We start from the raw sequence: 21287 nt of genomic DNA on the forward strand, positions 1-21287 counted from the left end.
TTTTTTCTCCCAATTTCTCCCTTATTTCCTGCCCACTTATTTGATCTATCTGCCTAGATAAGCAATAGGAAATAGAGGGATTCAGGGGATGTGGAGTGGAGGCAGAGGTGGGGCTCAGTATTCTGGTGAGAAGCTTTGAAGGGTAGAGAAACTGATGTTTCTTGTTGGTTTAGACACCAAGTCTTTGAGATGGGAGACAGATTGTAGGTCATTATGGAATGGAGGTATGAGATTTAAATAAGGGGCTTTCTACCTTTTTCAGTCAGTGTCTGTTTGAGGAAATAAAGCCAAACTAAAGCATGACTGGGGTTTTCTAAATCCAGCCCTTTAGGGCCATCCGCCTCTTAATTAACACCTATTTTACCCAGATCCAAGCCTTGGGTTACCTGTTAGTTTTAGTCCTTAATGTTGTGAAATCTTGTCCTTTTTTGTTGTTATTGTTGTTTCTGTATTTGAGGGAATTTTTGTGAGAAGTTAGGCCAGGATGCATTTGGGGGCAAATAGCAATACATTATTTTGAACTGGAAGCCCCCAGGGAACCAATTAGTCGGGTGAGGGATTGGCAAACTTTTTCTGTATAGGGCCAGATGGTAAATATTTCAAGTTTTGCTGGCAGGCCAAGAGGCAGAATCAAAGATATGATGTAAGTACTTATACAACAATAGAGAAAACAAATTTCCACAAATACTTTATTGATGAAATTCAAAATCTAATAGTAGTTAATTGGTTATGATTTTTGGTAATACAGGTCTACTAGTGAGAAGAATAAAATTCTATGCTTTTGGAATACATTTTACTTAATTGAGGTTCAAAGTTAATGTTTCCTATCATCAGATCACATTGCAAATGTTCATTTGTTAATGCTAATCTGTAATAAGATTTTATATATTTTACTTTTGAAAATGTCTTCTCATGCGGCTGGGCACAGTGGCTCATGCCTGTAATCCCAGCAGTTTGGGAGGCCGAGGTGGATGGATCACCTGAGGTCAGGGGTTTGAGACCAGCCTGGCCAACATGGTGAAACCCCATCTCTACTAAAAATACAAAAATTGAACCTGGGAGGTGGAGATTGCAGTGAGCCGAGATCGTGCCACTGCACTCCAGCCTGGGCGACAGAACAAGACTCCAGTTCAAAAAAAAAAAAAAAGAATTAACCTCTGTGAATAGTCTGCATGGAACAACTAAGGGGGTGGATGCCTGTAATCCCAGCTACTCGGGAGGCTGAGGCAGGAGAATCGCTTGAACCCAGGAGGCAGAGATTGCAGTGAACTGAGATTGTACCACTGCACTCCAGCCTGGGAGACAGAGCAGAAAAAAAAAAAAAAAAAAAACCAAACAGAAAATGTCTTTTCACACAGAAAGACACTGCCAAACTTTGAATCGATCTATGTGCATGTGATTTTAACTGAGCATATTCATCACATGAAAGGCATTTATAGAATTCTAGTAGGTTCTTCTCTTGATATTTGCCTTTTAGTATATCATTACACTGCAGATTCATAATTTCCAATTGATGATTAGGCAGAAACTCCTCAACTGCACAGTTAAATGAATTTTGAAATATGGAAATTTCCTTTAGATTTACATTGAGGTCTGAAAAATGCTGCTTGGAACCATAGTTTGAGCTTGGAAAATATATCTGCTGCAAATTTATATAAGAATGAATAATTCACTTAAAAATTTTTTTGACAATTCACTTCTTGTTTTAAATTCTGACAGCATGAAAGTGTATAAAGTGGCTTGACATTACTTGTAATTCAAGCAATGTTAGTTGTCATCAAAATGATTTTACTATGGTATAAATTTCACACGTAAGTGTTATTTTGCCTTATAACTGGTAAAATTCATGAAGACACTTTATCAAGTCTGCAGCAAAAACTAATTTCCTTTTGATAATAGTTGTACAGAGCAGCTCTTATAATTAAAACATTTTCAATCTTGGTCTTAAGCTCAAAAGAATCACAATAGAAATTTGCCACTGCTAAGACATCAAACTGCTACGTGATAGGGCAAATCTGAATATTCATTTCCACTTCTGACAAAAATTCACCAAACTGATGATGGTTAAATCCATGAGACTCAATGAAGTTATCACTGACACTACTGGTTCAATAACACATGATAGACTCAAATATTACTGCAAAGTAACTACTGATGAATAATACTATGAATAGCCACAGGGTTTAAACACCTTACATTCTCACAACCTTTGTGAATTTGTTCAAGTAAGTGTTTTTCTTCTCCATATATATTTTTACTACTATCAGTTGTAACACATCTTAGAAGATTCCACTTCATGTTGTACTGAACCAGTGCATTCTCAGCTTTTTTGAAAATATTTTCCCCCTTAGTTGTTCCATGCAGACTATTCACAGAGGTTAATTTTCTTTTCTTTTTTTTTTTTTTTTTTTTTGAGCTGGAGTCTTGCTCTGTAACCCAGGCTGGAGTGCAGCGGCACGATCTCGGCTCACTGCAACCTCCGCCTCCCAGGTTCAAGCAATTCTCTGCCTCAGCCTTCCAAGTAGCTGGGATTACAGGTGCCTGCCCCCATACCCAGCTAATTTTTGTATTTTTAGTGGAGATGGGGTTTCACCATCTTGGCCAGGCTGGTCTTGAACTCCTGACCTCGTGATCCACCTGCCTTGCCCTCCCAAACTGCTGGGATTATAGGTGTGGGCCACTGTGCATGGCTAACAGAGGCTAATTCTTGAGTTACTTCAAACATAGCATTGATTCCTCTATGAATGAACAACAACTGAAATGTATCAGTAATATCTGTTAACTCATAAAGAGCCAAGGAAAACCACTCAAAGTTAATTGTCTTGTTTTTGACTATTAATGTTGCTCCCAAAGTCCTCACTCTTCAAGCAGTTGTTTTCCCTGAAAGGCTAATAGCCTTCAGCTATTAGCTAAAAGCCTTCCGTTTATTTTCTCTGGACATATTTCTTTGGCCATTGTAATCAAACACAATTCAATTGAACAGCTTTTCCTGTTTTGTTTTGTTTTTTTTTGAGGTGGAGTCTCGCTCTGTGGCCCAGGCTAGAGTGCAGTGGTGTGATCTCGGCTCACTGCAACCTCCGCCTCCCAGGTTAAAGCAATTCTCCTGCCTCAGTCTCCTGAGTAGCTGGGACTACAGGCACGCACCACCATGCCCAGCTAATTTTTGTATTTTTAGTAGAGACGGGGTTTCACCATGTTGGCCAGGCTGGTCTCAATCTCTTGACCTCGTGATCCACCCTCCTTGACCTCCCAAAGTGCTGGTATTACAGGCATGAGCCACCGTGCCCAGCCCTCATTTTCATTTTTTATTTTTATGAAGAAATTCTGCTGTGATGAAATATTATGTTTTAAATTCTCTAATTGTTCTCTCTGTTGCTTTTCTGTCAGTTGGGAATACTGTGATGAGTGCTTAGTTTAATAATGTTGACATATATTGCATTCTTTTAGCAAAGCTATAGTGTTATGGCATAATAAATGCTTTGCCATGAAATTTAATAACAAAATAATCCTTAAAAGCATGACATCTGAAGTCCATATTTCTCTCTTGTTTTGACACGATAGGTATGCATCGGTTATTTATTTATTTATTTATTGAGATGGAGTTTCGCTCTTGTTGCCCAGGCTGGAGTGCAGTGGCACAATCTTGGCTCACTGCAACATCTGCCTCCCAGGTTCAAGCGATTCTCCTGCCTCAGCCTCCAGAGTAGCTGGGACTACAGGAATGTGCCACCACACCTGGCTAATTTTTGTATTTTTAGTAGAGGCAGGGTTTCACGATGTTGGCCAAGATGTTGTCAATCTCCTGACCTTGTGATCGGCCTGCCTCGGCCTCCCAAAGTGCTGGGATTACAGGCGTGAGCCACTGGGCCCGGCCTGCACTGGTAATTTAAAAAAGTCTCAGCGTTGTATGTACCGCACTGGAAACACTGCCAAGTTGTAACAGTATCGCTGTGATTTGTAGGGAACTGAGCAGCAGGTCAAAATGATGTGAGTGCCATGTACACTTTCTGTTGCAACTATTCCATTCTATATTGTTGCATGAAAGCAGACATAGATAATACTTAAATAAGCATGACTCTGTTTCAATGAAACCTTTTATATGGAGACCAAAAATGGAATTTCATGTAGTTTTCATCTGAGATAAAAACGGCTATATAAAAACAGGTAGTGGGCTGGATTTGATCTATAGGGTATGGTTTTCTGACGCCTGGTCTAGCAAAAGGGTCAGGTTGCCAGCCAGCTAGCCAGTATTCACTAAACTTGGTGCCAAGTGCAGAGCCCAGGTGAAAGCAAATCTGTTTACAGCAACAGCATGAACACCAATAGCAACCCTACAATTATTATTTCTCTCTCTAAAATCTTTTAATAATCCACTGTAAACTTTCGCATGATTCTTCAGCATTCCATTCTAGACTCTTCGTGGTGCTCTCTAATTTTTCAACCTCAACTCCTGATTTTTCCCTTATCCTCTTGGCCACAACCACACTCAACTTCTTGAATTTATCAGAACTCCCATATTCTTAGCCTTCTGTGTGCTTGCAGGTATGTTGCTGCCTCTGCCTGGAATGTAAACCTCCCTATACCCACTTTCCAGCTCCTACCAATCTATCTTTTTTTTTTTTTGAGATAGAGTGTCGCTCTTGTCAACCAGGCTGGAGTGCAATGACGCGATCTTGGCTCACTGCAACCTCTGCCTCCCGGGTTCAAGTGATACTCCTGCCTCTGCCTCCCGAGTAGCTGGCGCCCACCACCACGCCCGGCTAATTTTTGTATTTTTTTGTATTTTATTATTTCATTATTTTGTAATTTTTTTTTGTATTGTTAGTAGAAACGGGGTTTCGCCATGTTGGCCAGGCTGGTCTCAAACTCCTGACCTCAGGTGACCCACCAGCCTCGGCCTTCCAAAGTGTTGGGATTACAGGTGTGAGCCACTGCGCCCGGCCTATCTTCTAATCTCTAGGATACTTCCCTGGTCCCTCTAGGCTGACAAAGATGCCTCTTCTGTGTGCTCCCACAGAAATTTGGGCATAGGTCATGGCACTCATCACTCTAGATTATTGTATAGAATTTATTTATACAACTCTCCAAGTAAGAGTAGCTTAATTACGGCCGGGCGCGGTGGCTCAAGCCTGTAATCCCAGCACTTTGGGAGGCCGAGGCGGGCGGATCACAAGGTCAGGAGATCGAGACCACAGTGAAACCCCGTCTCTACTAAAAATACAAAAAAACAAAAAATTAGCCGGGCGCGGTGGCGGGCGCCTGTAGTCCCAGCTACTCAGGAGGCTGAGGCAGGAGAATGGCGGGAACCCGGGAGGCGGAGCTTGCAGTGAGCCGAGATCGCGCCACTGCACTGCAGCCTGGGCAACAGCGTGAGACTCCGTCTCAAAAAAAAAAAAAAAAAAGAGTAGCTTAATTACAAGGATGATGTGAATTTTGGACGTTTTCAGCTATTATTTCTTGACGTACTTTTTTTGGCTATGCCCAATTTCTCCATTTCTCCTCTCCTTCTGTGACTTGATGACGTAAGTGTTGCATGTTTTGTTACAGTGCCACAGATCCTTGAGGCTCTATTTATTTTTTCAGTATATTCTCTCTCTGTTGTTCAGATTGGGTATGTCCTTTTTTTTTTTTTTTTTTGAGACAGGGTCTTACTGTCACCCAGTCTGGAGTGCAATGGCCCAATCTCGGCTCGCTGCAACCTCTGCCTCCCGGGTTCAAGCAATTCTCCTGCCGCAGTCTCCTGAGTAGCTGGGATTACAGGTATGTGCCACCATGCCCGGCTAATTTTTGTATTTTTACAAAATACAAAAAATTGCAGGAGTGTGCTATCATGCGCAGCTAAGTTTTGTATTTTTAGTAGAGACAGGGATTTACCATGTTGGCCAGGCTGGTCTCGATCTCCTGACCTCAGGTGATCCTTTCGCCTGGTCTCCCAAATTCCTGGGATTACAGGCGTGAGCCACCATGCCCAGCCCTTGTTAGGGGGTTTCACGATGTTGGCCAGGCTAGTCTTGAACTCCTGACCTCAGGTGATCTACCCGCCTCCGCCTCCCAAAGTGTTGAGATTACAGGCGTGAGCCACCCTGCTCAGCCAGGTATTTCCTATTGTTCTGTCTTGAGGTTCATGGATTCTTTCCTCTGTTCCCACTGTTCTGCTATTTAACCCATATGTGATGTTTATTTTGATCATTCTATTTTTTCGTTCTAAAATTTTCATTTGATTCCATGGGTGCAGTCTTTTGCCCCCGTCAGCCACATGAGAATAGGCCTTGAGCCTGGAACACTTCCTTACCGAGGGATGGAGAGTTCTCACAGCCTGTAATAGACTTGTTACCTTGTGTGGGAATATCTGCCTTTGTTTTAGACTCAATATGTGCTCCTTTGTTTCGCTTAAATGTGTGTGTCACATGGCATCTGGGCCACACCGCTAGCATATCTGTCCCCTGCAGGGAGCAGATGAGATCTTCCTGCTGCAGCACAAGAGGAGTGTGTTGGCTGTTGGAGGGACCTGTTGGCCAGGGGGGACTAATGTCCACTACTGAAGCCGGTCTTGCTGTGTGTCTTCTCTATGTGAGTAAAGTTATTCTACCTGGGGCTTGGCTGAATTATATATATTTTCCTTGGAGATTCTGGTACCAAGATGCAGTGGGCAGAAGTGCTTGCACATCTCCTCCTGACAATAGGCCACAGATGCCACTTGCTCAACAATTCTTCTCTGTATCATCTTTTTTTTTTTTTTTTTTTTTTTCTGAAACTTCCTCTTGCTCTGCTGAGGTCTTTTAGTTTTTTTGTTTGTTTTTGTTTTTGAGACAGTCTCACTCTGTTGTCCAGGCTGGAGTGCAGTGGCATGATCTTGGCTAACTGCAAGCTCTGCCTCCCAGGTTTAAGCAATTCTCCTGCTTTAGCCTCCCAAGTAGTAGCTGGGATTGCAGGAGTGCGCAGCTAATTTTTGTATTTTTAGTAGAGACAGGGATTTACCATGTTGGCCAGGCTGGTCTTGATATCCTGACCTCAGGTGATCCTTCCGCCTGGACTCCCAAATTGCTGGGATTACAGGCATGAGCCACCATGCCCAGCCCTTGTTAGATAATTTAAACATGTGATTCACTTTAGTGTTTGCATCTGTTGACCTTTTCTCATTTGAAATTATCCTGGGTCTTGCTACGATGAGTAATTTTTTGATTGAAACCTGGATATTTTGGGCAGTGTTCTGAGACTCTAGTTTTTTTTTTGAGACAGAGTTTCACTCTGTTGCCCAGGCTGGAGTGCAATGGCACAATCTTGGCTCACTGCCTCACTGCAACCTCCGCCTCTGGGGTTCAAGCGATTCTCCTGCCTCAGCCTCCCAAGTAGCTGGGATTATAGGCATGCGCCACCACGCCTAGCTAAGTTTTTTTTGTATTCAGTAGAGACAGGGTTTTACCATGTTGGTCAGGCTGGTCTCCAACTCTGGGCCTCAGTTGATCCACCTGCCTTCACCTCCCAAAGTGCTGGGATTACAGGTATGAGCCACCACGCCCAGCCAGGACTCTAGATCTTTTTAAAATCTTGTATTTTAGCAGGCCTCCTCTGACATTACTCTGGTGGGGGGAAAGGGGGCACTCTCTTGTTACTGCCAGGTGTGGGTGGAAGTCCAGATTTCCCACTCAATCTTGGTTGACAATGAGTGTAATGTCTCCTTGTTATTGCTTTGTGGGGATGGGAGTTCTGGCTCTCTGCTAGGCCTAGATTGAGGCCTCCATTCACCCTAGCTGGGCGCTGTAGGAGTCCCTCATTATTGCTCCCTACATTGCTTCCCCTCCACTGATACAATGCGGGGTGGTAGTATACCACTGGGCAGTGATGAAAGTTTTGACGACTCTGACATTAATTCAGCAGGGAGGGGTACTGACCCCTCATAACTGCTGGGTGGAAGTCCAGGCTGCCTACTGCAGTTGTGTGTGTGTGTTGTGGGGCGGGGGTGGGATGTGAGGTGCCTCATTACAGCCTGGTGAAGGTAGGAGTCCAGGCATCTCCTAGCAGTCCTAGCTCTATTCTGACAACTGAAGTTTTCATAATAACTGAAAGTCCATTTATACTTGGCTCCCTGTCTCTGCTCAAACGTAACCCTATATTTATTTTTGTCATTTTTGTGTTCTGGCTTCAGTTGGATAGTCTCTACGACAATGGTAAGTAAGTATGGGAAGAACTGGTAAATTTTTTTGAACCTATTTTTGATTGTGACATTTATGTATAGTTCTGTTGATAAGATTAGATAAACTATGACTCTGTTATGTGAGTTTTTATTATGTGTAAAGGTTATATGGCACTGACATTATAAACACACTAGATATTCCTAAGTGCTTCAGGTTAAATATTATGTTGTTTAAAAGAAAGTCACATTATTTTCCTATAACTTAAATGGGTTCCTCCTCTAATTAGTTGATGGTACTTACATAAATATTAACATAATACTGCTACAAATTATGTACTTAGTCTGTAATCTGACTTAGCTAGATTTTATATAATTTTATAATATTGATTTATCTATACATATATTAGTCGTATTAATTTGCTAAATTCAGATTAAACTTTCCCCAGCTCCTGGTGTATTTACAATTATGAAAAAGAATCAGTACTAAATGATATAAGGATTAATTTTTTTTTTTTTTTGAGATGGAGTCTTGCTCTGTTGCCCAGGCTGGAGTACAATGGCGTGATCTTGGCTCACTGCAACCTATGCTTCCCATGTTCAAGCGATTCTCCTGCGTCAGCCTCCCAAGTAGCTGGGATTACAGGCATGTACCACCACGCTTGGCTAATTTTTGTATTTTTAGTAGAGACGGGGTTTCACCATGTTGGCCAGGCTGGTCTGGAGCTAGTGACTTCAGGTGATCTGCTCACCTCGGCCTCCCAAAGTGCTGGGGTTATAGGCGTGAGCCACCGTGCCTGGCTTATAAGGCCGAAGTTTAGAATAAATGAGAGATGTAGCAATACCGGGGTTATATGCCTCAATTATAAAGTACTTAGGACTGCTTATGTGTTGGGCTTATAGTGAGGTTGTGGAGGGATAAGGAGGAAGTGATGGGTAGAGTAATAATAAATTTAGAACCCAGATTGTGAAGGCAAGAGAAAATTTTGGAAATTCCAGCCTTCCTATTTTATTGAGGTTTTTGAATCTATATTATGTGTCTGGCACTTTACCTACCTTATGGCATCTAAAATAATGTTATAAAGTGGCTGTATTTTCTCTTTTTCAGAGATGAGAGAACTGAAGCTCAAATTAGACTAAGTTGTTCAAGTCTGCCTAGCTATCAAGTGGTAGAGGTAGGATCTGAACCTAGATCTGTATGATTCTATGATTCATGCTCCTTTGGCTGCACTACTCTGCCTTCCAGTGGGGTTTACAGATTCACTTTTCATGGAAATTTATTATAAAATCATTTATTGTATGTCCCTATTTCTCTCTCCAGTTAAACATCTAAACCTTATAGGCTCCATATCTATTTTACATACATTTGACAGATAACACACTATGTAACATGTGTATGATGCAAGGACTTATGTTACCATATGAAATTTGTCCCATGCTTGATGATGGAGGATAGATCTTTGCAGTTGAAATAGACATAGAACACTGGCCTAGAGGACAGGTAACTTTCTCAAGGTCACACAGCCTGTGTAGAGCAAGGATTCGAATCCAGGTCTGCCTCACTCCAACTCCCACCCATTGCATCCACTCCTGGCTGTTCTGCTATTACATAGTAATAGCGGAAAGGTGTTGAGGAGTGGAGGGTGGGTAGCCTTTTTTTTTTTTTTTTTTTTGAGACGGAATCTCGCTCTGTCACCCAGGCTGGAGTGCAGTGGTGTCTCGCTCTGGCACCCACGCTGGAGTGCAGTGGTGCGATCTCGGCTCACTGCAAACGCCACCTCCCGGGTTCGCGCCATTCTCCTGCCTCAGCCTCCCGAGTAGCTGGGACTGCAGGCGACCGCCACCATGTCCGGCTAATTTTTTGTATTTTTAGTAGAGATGGGGTTTCACTGTGTTAGCCAGGATGGTCTCCATCTCCTAACCTCGTGATCCGCCTTGGCCTTCCAAAGTGCTGGGATTACAGGAGTGAGTCACTGCGCCCGGCCCCCTTTTTTTTTTTTTGAGACGGAGTCTCACTGTCGCCCAGGCTGGAGTGCAGTGGCACAATCTCAGCTCACTGCAAGCTCCGCCTCCCGGGTTCACACCATTCTCCTGCCCCAGACTCCCGATTAACTACGGGCGCCCACCACCACGGCCCGCTAATTGTTTGCATTTTTAGTGGAGACGGGGTTTCACTGTGTTAGCCAGGATGGTCTCGATCTCCTGACCTCGTGATCCACCCGCCTCGGCTTCCCAAAGCGCTGCTGGGATTACAGGCGTGAGCCACCACGCCCGGCTGCTTTTTTTTTTTGAGATGGGGTCTCACTCTGTCCCCCAGGCTAGAGTACAGTGGCACAATCACGGCTCATTGTAACCTCCACCTCCCGAGTTCAAGCGATTCTTTTGCCTCAGCCTCCCAAGTAGCTGGGACTACAGGCGTGTGCCACCTCGGCTGATTTTGTTTTTTGTATTTTTAGTAGGGATGGGGTTTCACCATATTGGCCAGGCTGCCCTCGAACTCCTGACCTCATGATCCACCTGCCTCGGCCTCCCAAAGTGCTGGGATTACAGGCGTGAGCCACCGAGCTTGGCAGGGATTGGGTAACTTTATAATCCTTGAAAAGGACCTGAGTCCGGAACTGCCAACTTCAGGGAGATAGTCAAATACCAGCAAAATGTCTATCTGTGTTTGTGCAAGTGTGTGTGTTTGTGTGTGTGTGTGTGTGTGAGAGAGAGAGTGTGCGAGCGAATTAGTGGGGTCAAAATTTCCTTGGCTTTGAATGTCACCATTTGCGACCAAGTTAACAATGTATTAATTTAGACGTAGAAAAGATTTGGCCCTTTGTACACACTCATTCAAGCAAAATGGAGCATCATAAAGGGAAAGGTGTTTCAGAGGAAGTAATTAAACATTAACTATAATCTATACAAAACTACAGTTTGTTCGTCTAGTTACTAGTCTCAGGGGAACAATTTAAAACTGTGCAAAATCAGTTGGGATTCCCATAGCTTCCCGCTGAATACTGGTAGGAATTACTGGGTCAGCACTGAATTGTCTTTGTCATATTTTGAAATCCAAGTTTAAATATATCATTTTTATTGGTTACAGGTGGAAAACCTATTGAAAATATACAAGACTCCGTTTATAAAGAGAATCGTCTTTACGTGTCCATTAATTTTTTCCTATCCCTGTTATGACATACAGCTTAGTAAATAAATTTGCCTTTTGAGAAGAGTAGTCGAAAGGCCTGTTTTCTTTTTTTTTTCCACTTATACTAAAGATTAAAAGCCAGACTACAGCCTTTCCCCTGCACCTGAGAGACAGAACAAAGTGTTACTGTTGTCTAGGGGTTACAAACCTGCAGGTTTTGGGGGATAGAAAGGCTTTCCTGGGCCACCAGCTGTGATGAGGATTTAATTATATCTTCTCTCAGGTCTGTCCACAAGCAGTCCCTACTTTTGTAAGAAGGCTCCACTGAAATCACGGCAATAGAACCCAACATTCTGCAGATCCCGCTTAACAATTTCTCATTGCTTTTTCTTGTAAGACTGTAATGAACTACTGATAAGACACAGGGTAAACACAGCACGAAAATCTGGCCCCAAAGTGCCGCCAACAGACAGACCTTTGGCGGTGGGGAGCCACGGTAGGCAAGCCAGGCCCCGCGGGCGACTCTTCATTCCCTCTGGCCTGGGGCGTATGGGTGGGGGTCAGGGGAGCCTTTCCCCCTTCACTTTCGGCGCGGGTGAGGTGGTCGGGGCTGCCAGCGTAGGTCTGGCCTAGGGCGGCACCCGGACCGCGGGGCACCGGGCCGGCAGCCGCTCCCCAAGCGCACTCCTCGCGGAGGCCATTATTTCCAGCAGTGCCAAAGTCTGAGCCTTCTTCGGAGGGCAGAGGTAGAGGGCCGTGTACCGCCTCCCGGCTACGCGACCTGTACCAGGCCCTGTGGGGTCCCGGGACCCCTGGAGCGCGCGCGGGACGGCCGGAGCCGCGGTCTGGGCACATCCCAGAGCTCCCAGGCAGGCAAAGGCCGTCCTTGGCATCTTCGCCCGCCGCTCGCGCCCGCCGCGGACGCTGCCGGACCTCGCCCTTCCCCACCACTCCCCTCCCCCTCCAAAGCCTGCCGTGGTTCCCGAGGTGACACGGCCCGGACCCTCCATTCTCTGCCCCAGTGTATTTAACCAGCACAACCTAACAGGAAGCTCCCTCTCGGTGACAACCCTTCCCCCGACAGACGCGCCCAGCAGCCAACCACCGGCCAGAATTGGCCTGCGTCCCGCTCCCCTCTCGGTGGCGGCCTCGGTGGGCGGGGCTCGGGCAGCTAGCAAGTTAAGTGGAGCCACGGCTGACGTGAGTCAACAAAGGTCACGTGAGTCGTGCGGGCCGCGCCGATTGGTGGCGCCAGTCGGGCGGGGAGGGGGGGTCACGGCGGCGGCGTGGGGTTCGCTGTGTGACACAATTACAACAACTTTGTGCTGGTGCCGGGGAAGTTTGTGTCTCCAACGAATCCCCCCAGTGCTCCCCAGCCCTGCGCGCTCCGGCCGTTCCCGCCGTCCCCGCCCGTGGCTGCCCCTTGCCCAACCCCGCGATGTGACCCTACAGCCGAAAGCCGCCGCTGCCGACCCGGGGGCTTCGCAGCCCCTGCCGCCGCCGCCTTCACCGCCGCCGCGTTGGGATTTTTCGTCGCCGCCGCCCGCGGCGGAGGAGGAGGCGGCGATAAAGTTGGTGTGCTGGTCCCGCGCGCAGATTGGGGGCGTCATTGCGGGCCCCGGTCCGAGGGGGGGTGTCGGCGTTGGAGTTGTGAATTCGCTGCGTTTCCATGAAATCCTGCGGAGTGTCGCTCGCTACCGCCGCCGCTGCCGCCGCCGCTTTCGGTGATGAGGAAAAGAAAATGGCGGCGGGAAAAGCGAGCGGCGAGAGCGAGGAGGCGTCCCCCAGCCTGACAGCCGAGGAGAGGGAGGCGCTCGGCGGACTGGACAGGTACGGGCCGCCGTCACTCGCCCGGTCGGCTCCGGACGGGCAGTAGCCGCTCTCCCGGGAGGCCCGAGCGCGGCTTGTCTCTGGCGGCGGCGGGGCGGGCACCTCGGTTTGGCGCTCTTCGCGCCGCCTCCGCCGGGGCCTCGGGCTCGGGCAGGGACGGGTCGGTGGCGTTCCCGGAGCGTTAACGAGTAGCCTGTGTCTCTCCCCACAGCCGCCTCTTCGGGTTCGTGAGGTTTCATGAAGATGGCGCCAGGACGAAGGCCCTACTGGGCAAGGTAAGGCAGCTGCGAGTCGGAGCGCGGACACCGTCTCCCCGGCCGGCGCCGCGCTCGCCCCGGGCCCCGCGGCCGGGTCTGCGCTCATTGTGGCCGCGGACGATGGTCGAGGGGCTTCCGGAAAACTATTTCCTGCCTCTGCTCTCCCCCCACCCACGGGTACCCAGCTTGCTCCCTTGCTAAATTGCTCTTTTCCTCTTGTAGCTGGAGGAACAGAGACGGGATCGCTTTGGGGCCGGGCTCAACTGGGTCGACAAAACTGCCTGCTATTTTACAGCTTTTTGGGGATAGGCCGATGATCTTCGAGGTGCATGTTTAGAGTCAAGGGATCGTGAATGTGTTCAGATTTCCCCCAATTCCGGACTTCACTTGCCTCTCACGGGTTTAAAGAAATTCTTTTCCTTCAAGCAGGCTGTTCGTGATGCCTACTGCTAACCAAATGTTTTAGGCTTTCTTGTGTCCCCGCTCCCAGAAGGGGGAAGTTTCACGGAGTTTAGGTCGGTGAAGAGTTTGCATTGGGCTGTTGACATGTATCTCGATCGCAATGTGTGTTACCTGAAGTTAGGTGACTTGTTTACTTTTTGGGTCTTTTTGGCATAGAAATACCGTAGTTATTTGTAAATGTGTTCTCTTCCTGGAGCCTCATTTCCTGCGTGTCTGACAGGGGAGACTGGGGAGGATTCGGGGTGTAGTCTCTGTTTATTTGTGTGGAAAGTTGTTGGCACTGTCATTTAGTTAAGTAATGGCTGCTCCTATCGGCCCAAGATGGCGGGACAGGGTGGGAGGAGAAAGTGAAGGGGGGGGGGTTTGGGGGAGGGAGTAGAGGTAAACATGGAAATAAATAGTAGCCGTGAATAAGCCTTTCCTTCGGAGTGTGTAGCTCAGTGGTGTTTAAAAAAAAATTACCCAAGATTATTTGCATATAGAATTCTTGTACCTTTCACAAGCTTGGAAGCAGCATGCATAAGCCTGGTAAATGCTTATCAACCTGTAGCACATTTAGTTACCCATCCTTAAGCTATTGAACAAAGGCTGGAGTCTCAGTCTCTAGGCATCAATTTATATTTCCTGACCAAAATCTGATTGCAATGATATTTGAATACTTTCTTCGTAATTGGGACCGTGAAAGTTGGAGTGTGTGCTATGGGTATTGCATCCGTTAGACATTTTCTTTTCTAGCTGAAATCATAGCTTTGCATTTGACACCTAGCTTTATTGTTACAGTTGAGACGGAAGTTTGAAGTAAGTCCAACATTTTATTCTTAAGTTGATTTTTTTGTTGTTCTGAATTTTTGTCTGTAGCTTGGTTTAGCAGAGTCATCAATTCTTTTTTATCTGTAATTACAAATTTGTTTTTATTTCCAAGTAATTATAAAGAGTTTTATTGCATATAATGATCAGAAAACTAAATGGAAATAATGCTTTTCAGTAAGCCCGGCCCCTTTGACCGATACAGAAAACTTGAATTAAACTTTGACTACATAGGTATTAATTGGCTTCATTGCAATTATTGTTGTAAAAATGAACAGTGACTAGCTCTGGAAAGATTTAAGCGTCAGTAATTGTTGGTCTCCTGCCTTAAAAGTTTTTTTTCCCAATTTGAGTATTTAAAGTATTTTATTTAAAAATATTTGACTGCTGTCAAAGTTGTCATTACAAAAGATTAAACATGATTTAAATTCAAAGAGCATTATTTTGTTTTGGAGGGATTATTGCTGGTCTAACATGGATTGATAAAATTGCTTGCAAAGATAATTCACTTGGAAAAGTTTGGCCAAATCGATTGCTTTTGCTTATGGTGATGAAAAAATAAATGGAATCCGATGTTTTATGTTGAGAATGTGTAAAATGCTAGTTGATTTTATGTCTTAGAATGCTCATATTCAGATAGATTCACGGTGAATAGTGCTTAACATTGGATTTCAGATTGTAATATTAAACTCTGCAGTTATTATGCACTAACGAGTTTAAATTTTAAAAAATAACCATTTTCAAATATTTTTGGCAAGTTGTGCATTACTTGATGTTTGAATGCATGCTAAAAAAGAAAAACTAGTGAAGCTTCACTATGTTTGGGGGCTTCATGATATATGGGGTGATTTGATGAATGATTAAGTAGTTTGTTAAACTAAAGAAAAAAAAATCTTCATTGCTTCAGACTCAGTGCTTGTGAGGTCCTACCTGCTTAGGACAAGATTCATCAGCCTTAACATTAAAATAAAACATTCTCTGATATGTGCTTGCAACCGCATATAGTTCTTGATTGCATCTTTGTGAGTCTGAACATACCAGTGGGGTGTGTAATGTAAAGCTTGACATTATATAACTTCGCACCCTCTGTTTGAATTGGATTCTGAATGAAGTGAATGAGCTTGAGTCCTGCTATAGGAAGTATTGAATTATTTAGTTTCATCCTTCTTTTAACAGTCCTCGAAGCAGTATTTTTTTGTGGAATGTTGAGCTATGTTGGTTTCACAATTCAGAATTCTTATTCTCTGAAAGTCTTAAGAGTTGGTTTTTCTTTACTGGGCAGGTTTAGGCTACTTTCCTGAGGGCAGATAATGGAATTGAATAACTCCCAGAATTACCTTTTTAGCTTTGATTTTTGTCCTGCCATGCCCCCCCCCCCGCCCCCGCCCCAATTTAGTCTGCATTTTGTATAACTTTTTTCCTTTCTGGCAGAAATTTAGCTATTACTACTTGTTTTCAAAAATTCTTGTTCCTATGTATGTTATTGGATTTTCTTTCAAGTTTTTAAAATTCACATTTGTATGTTAAAAAAACTGTTGACCTAAAAGCTTTAGAAAGTTGAAAGCATTAAATATGAGTCTCTTACTTGCCCCTTAACATATATACGTATATATACACAAATTACGTATGTATATGCATATGCGTATACACATATGTGAATATGTATATACATATGTGTATACGCATATACATATATACACATGCACACATGTGCACACACGTATATACATATATACACATACATATGTGTACATACGCATATACGTATATACACACATGCATGCATATGTAATATGCATATACATATACACACATGCATACATATATAATATATACATATGTAATACATGTATGTATAGTATGCACTTGTACATACGTGCATATGTAGATATGTATATGTGTACACATGCACATGTATATACATATACATATCTACATATGCATGTATTTATATTGTATGTATATGTGTATGTGTATATGTATGCGTATGTATTTATACATGTGCTTTGATACATTCATGTATATATGTATATGTATACATACGTATACATACATACATGTATATATGTATACACATGTGTATGTATAGATATATATACATATACGTATATGTATGCGTTTGTACATATGTGTACGTATGCGTATGTGTACGTATGTACATATGTATATGTGTATTCCTTTTTCCAGGTGTGCAGATAGTTTATCCAGACCACTGATTTCTCATCGTCTCCCAAATGTGTTTGTCAGATTCAGTTATATTAGAGTCATTGAAATAATTTTTTGTTTGTAGGCTGGCCATTTGATATACAATGCCTGGGGTTTTGGATTAAAAAATAAAGTAGTTAATAATATTATTATTTTTTGGTAATGTTTTTAAGGTTGTGAACAGCTAGAGCCTGCGTAATTAGAGTTCTTGTAATATAGCGTGATCTTGAACAGTTTGCTCTTGAATGCTGACCCTTAATCTTCTGGTAATGTAATAATTCAAGATTCTTCTTTTTAAAATTTCAGTGGAGTTATTGAAAAGTAAGCAAAATATTTTAACATAAATTAACTTGTGACTTTTTTAGTACAGTTTTGAAAACCTTTTGGGTTAATTTTTTTAAGTAGGGTAAGGATTTGAGTTAGAGTATATAGGAATATATACCATAAATGTAAGTTTAAATATAGTAGTACTATCAAGTATAGTTATAGTAATAATGCTTGGGGACTGGGGAATCTTATCTGTGTCAGGGAACTATTGCTAAAATACTTACACAGTTTTGACCAAAGTATCTTATTTTTAAGTTTTTCTTAAATACTCTTACTGAACTTTTTTTGGTAATTCTGTTAGTAGAAAGATTATACAAAATACTTAGAAGTTATAGATTGTATATCACTTAAAAATGTATGTGCTTTTTTTCCCTAGGACATATTAGCATTAAAACAGTTGGTGTTTTAAATTTTTTTGATAATAGAAGTAGTAGTTTGAGATCCATTGAAACATATTTTCTTAAATTTGGTTTGCTGGCATGTTTAGTGGGGGAAATTATTAGGTCAGTTCTAGAGGTGGCTTTTTTAAACTGTAATATTTGGATGTTGGTTAAAAACCTTCTCATTTATGTGTGCTTTTTGTTTGCTGGCGCTTAAAGGGATACAGGTGGAGTATCCTTTATCCAAAATGCTTGGAACCAGATGTGTTTCGGATTTGGGATTTTTTTGGATTTCAGAATATTTGCAGAATACATACCAGTTGAGCATCCCTAATCCGAAAATCTGAATTCCAAAATGCTCCAATGAGCGTTTCCTTTGAGTGTCATGTTGGTACTCAGCAAGTTTTAGATTTTGGATTTTCAGATTGGGGATGCTCAACCTGTAAATTCATTTCCAGTGCCAAAGATGGCTAGTGTTTTGGTTAGAAAAGTCATGAGACCCTGTCTCCAAAAAAAAAAAAAAGAAAGAAAACCCAAAAAGAAAGTAACCATAGAAATAATGTCATGCTTTGTATTTGAAAATTATGTCTTCAATTTAATATGTTTTAAAGAGTTTTCTAGTTTGGAAGATTGTCTTCGGAACACTTGTAGTCTTAATTTTTTACGTGGACAAAGTCTTATATACTTGATATTTCCTAAAGTTTTGATATGTCCCTGGTAATAAAGGTATACTAAGATTATAGAACATGTTTGCATATTTGGGCACAAATTAGAACTGTAGCAATACATAAACAAGCACTTTTAAAGTTCTGGTTTTCTTTTTCAGTGAATAATTCTTTCTGTTGAATCAATTACAAATTGAAATAGCTAGAGAGCATTTGACGGCCACCTCTAGATACTTTTTTTGTTTTGTTTTGTTTTGTTTTGAGATGGAGTCTGGCTCTGTTGCCCAGGCTGGAGTGCAGTGACCGGATCTCGGCTCACTGCAAGCTCTGCCTCCCGCGTTTACGCCGTTCTCCTGTCTCAGCCTCCCGAGTAGCTGGGACTACAGGCGCCCGCCACCTCGCCCGGCTAGTTCTTTTGTATTTTTTAGTAGAGACGGGGTTTCACCGTATTAGCCAGGATGGTCTCGATCTCCTGACCTCGTGATCCACCCGGCTCGGCCTCCCAAAGTTCTGGGATTACAGGCTTGAGCCACCGCGCCCGGCCACTTTTTTTTTTTTTTTTTTTTAAATTTGAGACACAGTCTTGCACTATCCCCAGGCTGGAGCGCAGTAGAGTGATCTCGGCTCACTGCAACCTCGGCATCCCAGGTTCAAGTGATTCTTAGGCCTCAGCCTCCCGAGTAGCTGGGATTACAGGTGCCTGCCACCACACCCGGCTAATTTTTGTGTTTTTAGTAAAGGTGGGGTTTCACCATGTTGGGCAGGCTGGTCTCAAACTCTTGACCTCATGTGATCCGCCCGCCGTGGCCTCCTAAAGTGCTGGCATTACAGGTGTGAGCCACCACACCTGGCCAGTATCTTAAGTTGTTAAGGAAAACTGCTTGAGAGATGAATTTTTGTGACTTAGGTGAAGTGATGGGTCATGCACTTTAAACCAAAATGAAAGTTCATTGCTTGGCTAGCTGCAGAGTAAGTCTTACTCTGACTTAAATTATGTAACATTTAGTTTTTGTTTACATAGTACGAATGTTCTGCATCTTTGAAAGGATTTCTGTTAAGTTTATTTTTACTTTGAAATTCATTGTGATACTTTGAACTCTTTGAAATTGATGTTAATGACTGATAACACTGCATTATTAATAATATTTTTGAAATGTGTTATCTAGAGAGCTAATTTATGTTAAAACACCACCAGTTTGTCTAAGAACTGAAATGGTGGTTAGGCTGTTTAGGACTCACATGTATTATTTGTGGATTAGTTAATTAATGAAGTTTATTTAATGAGTGCGTAATTGACAGGCTTAAGTACTTATATTGAAACTTCACATATAATTTTATCAGTTTTCCACATTGGTTTGTAAATTATGACAGTAAATTAAAACAGTGTATTAATGTACACTAAGTGCACGTCTTCTATGCAGTTAGTATGAAGATAACAGATATTTCTTGCTCGTGTTGAACTTAAGTTCTTTGAGAGGGGTGAAATAAGTTTAAGGATGACTAACACAGGAACATCTTTGGGAGAAGAAAAATGTGAAATACTCTGAAAGTTTATGAGAAAGGTAAATTTAACAATTCACAAGTTAGAATGTCTTTTAAAGATGGGGATTGTTTGTTGATTGTGTTTCTTGGAGATGATATTTCTTGATTTAGATGTTAGCAAGGCGTCTTATAATTCTGTTTAGGAAAACATGATTTAAAAATCACATTTTGGCCGGGCGCGGTGGCTCACGCCTGTAATCCCAGCACTTTGGGAGGCCGAGGCGGGCGGATCACAAGGTCAGGAGATCGAGACCACGGTGAAACCCCGTCTCTACTAAAAATTACAAAAAATAAGCCGGGCGCGGTTGTGGGCGCCTGTAGTCCCAGCTACTCGGGAGGCTGAGGCAGGAGAATGGCGTGAACCCGGGAGGCGGAGCTTGCAGTGAGCCGAGATCGCGCCACTGCACTCCAGCCTGGGCTGGGCGACACAGCGAGACTCCGTCTCAAAAAAAAAAAAAAAAAAAAAAAAAAATCACATTTTAAGGCTGGATGCGGTGGCTCATACCTGTAACCCCAGCACTTTGGGAGGCCAAGGTGGGCGGATCACTTGAGGTCAGGAGTTTGAGACCAGCCTGACCAATATGGTGAAACCATGTCTCTACTAAAAATACAAAAATTAGCTGGGCGTGGTGGTGGGCACTGGTAGCCCCAGCTACTCGGGAGGCTGAGACAGGAGAATTGCTTGAACCCGGGAGGCAGAGGTTGCAGTGAGCCGAGATGGTGCAACTGCACTCCAGCCTGGGTGACAGAGTGAGACTCCGTCTCAAAAAAAAAAAAAAAAAAAAATCACATTTTAGCTTTTAGCAGATGTTCAAAGGATGATCTGCTGTGTGTTCTGTCCTTCTTTGATTTCATTCTGTAGTAATGTTTACCTTGTTATGAGTTCTTGAGATTCTTAAATGAGTGTTCATGGGTCAATTTAAATTCTCTGACAGTTTGGAAGGACACTCAAGAAGTACTTAATGGTCATCTTGGAGTACAAGACACTTTTGGGGTGAGAAGGAGGGGAGATTTTTTTTTTTTTTTTTTTTTTTTGAGACGGAGTCTCACGCTGTTGCCCAGGCTGGAGTGCAGTGGCGCGATCTCGGCTCACTGCAAGCTCCGCCTCCCGGGTTCCCGCCTTTCTCCTGCCTCAGCCTCCTGAGTAGCTGGGACTACAGGCGCCCGCCACCGCGCCCGGCTAATTTTTTGTATTTTTTTAGTAGAGACGGGGTTTCACTGTGGTCTCGATCTCCTGACCTTGTGATCCGCCCGCCTCGGCCTCCCAAAGTGCTGGGATTACAGGCTTGAGCCACCGCGCCCGGCCAGGAGGGGAGATTTTAAACTGTTTTATAGATTTCTATACTGCTTTTTTTTTTTTTAAAAAACACCAGAGACATATATTACCTTAAAAATAATACAATAAGGCCAGGTGTGGTGGCTCATGCTTATAATCCCAGCACTTTGGGAGGCCGAGGCGGGTGGATTAACTGAGGTCAGGAGTTCAAGACCGGCCTGGCCAACATGGCAAAACCCCATCCCTACTAAAAACACAAAAAATTAGCCAGGCGT

General features: G+C 43.5%; 1 protein-coding gene across 17 annotated transcripts in view; it reads left to right on the plus strand.

Annotated features, from left to right (window-relative positions):
• Positions 1-12572: 12572 nt before the first annotated feature.
• KDM6A (lysine demethylase 6A) overlaps positions 12573-21287 on the plus strand; it is a 236272-nt gene continuing 227557 nt past the window's right edge. For all 17 annotated transcript variants that reach the window (XM_015127247.3, XM_015127249.3, XM_015127248.3 and 14 more), the window contains exons 1-2: positions 12573-13091; positions 13303-13366. In XM_015127247.3, coding sequence (XP_014982733.1) covers positions 12931-13091; positions 13303-13366 — 225 coding nt within the window. In that variant the 5' untranslated portion in view covers positions 12573-12930. The remainder of the gene's footprint in view (positions 13092-13302; positions 13367-21287) is intronic.

Source organism: Macaca mulatta, chromosome X, assembly GCF_049350105.2.
Source record: "Macaca mulatta isolate MMU2019108-1 chromosome X, T2T-MMU8v2.0, whole genome shotgun sequence".
In the NCBI taxonomy this organism is placed as follows: domain Eukaryota; kingdom Metazoa; phylum Chordata; class Mammalia; order Primates; family Cercopithecidae; genus Macaca; species Macaca mulatta.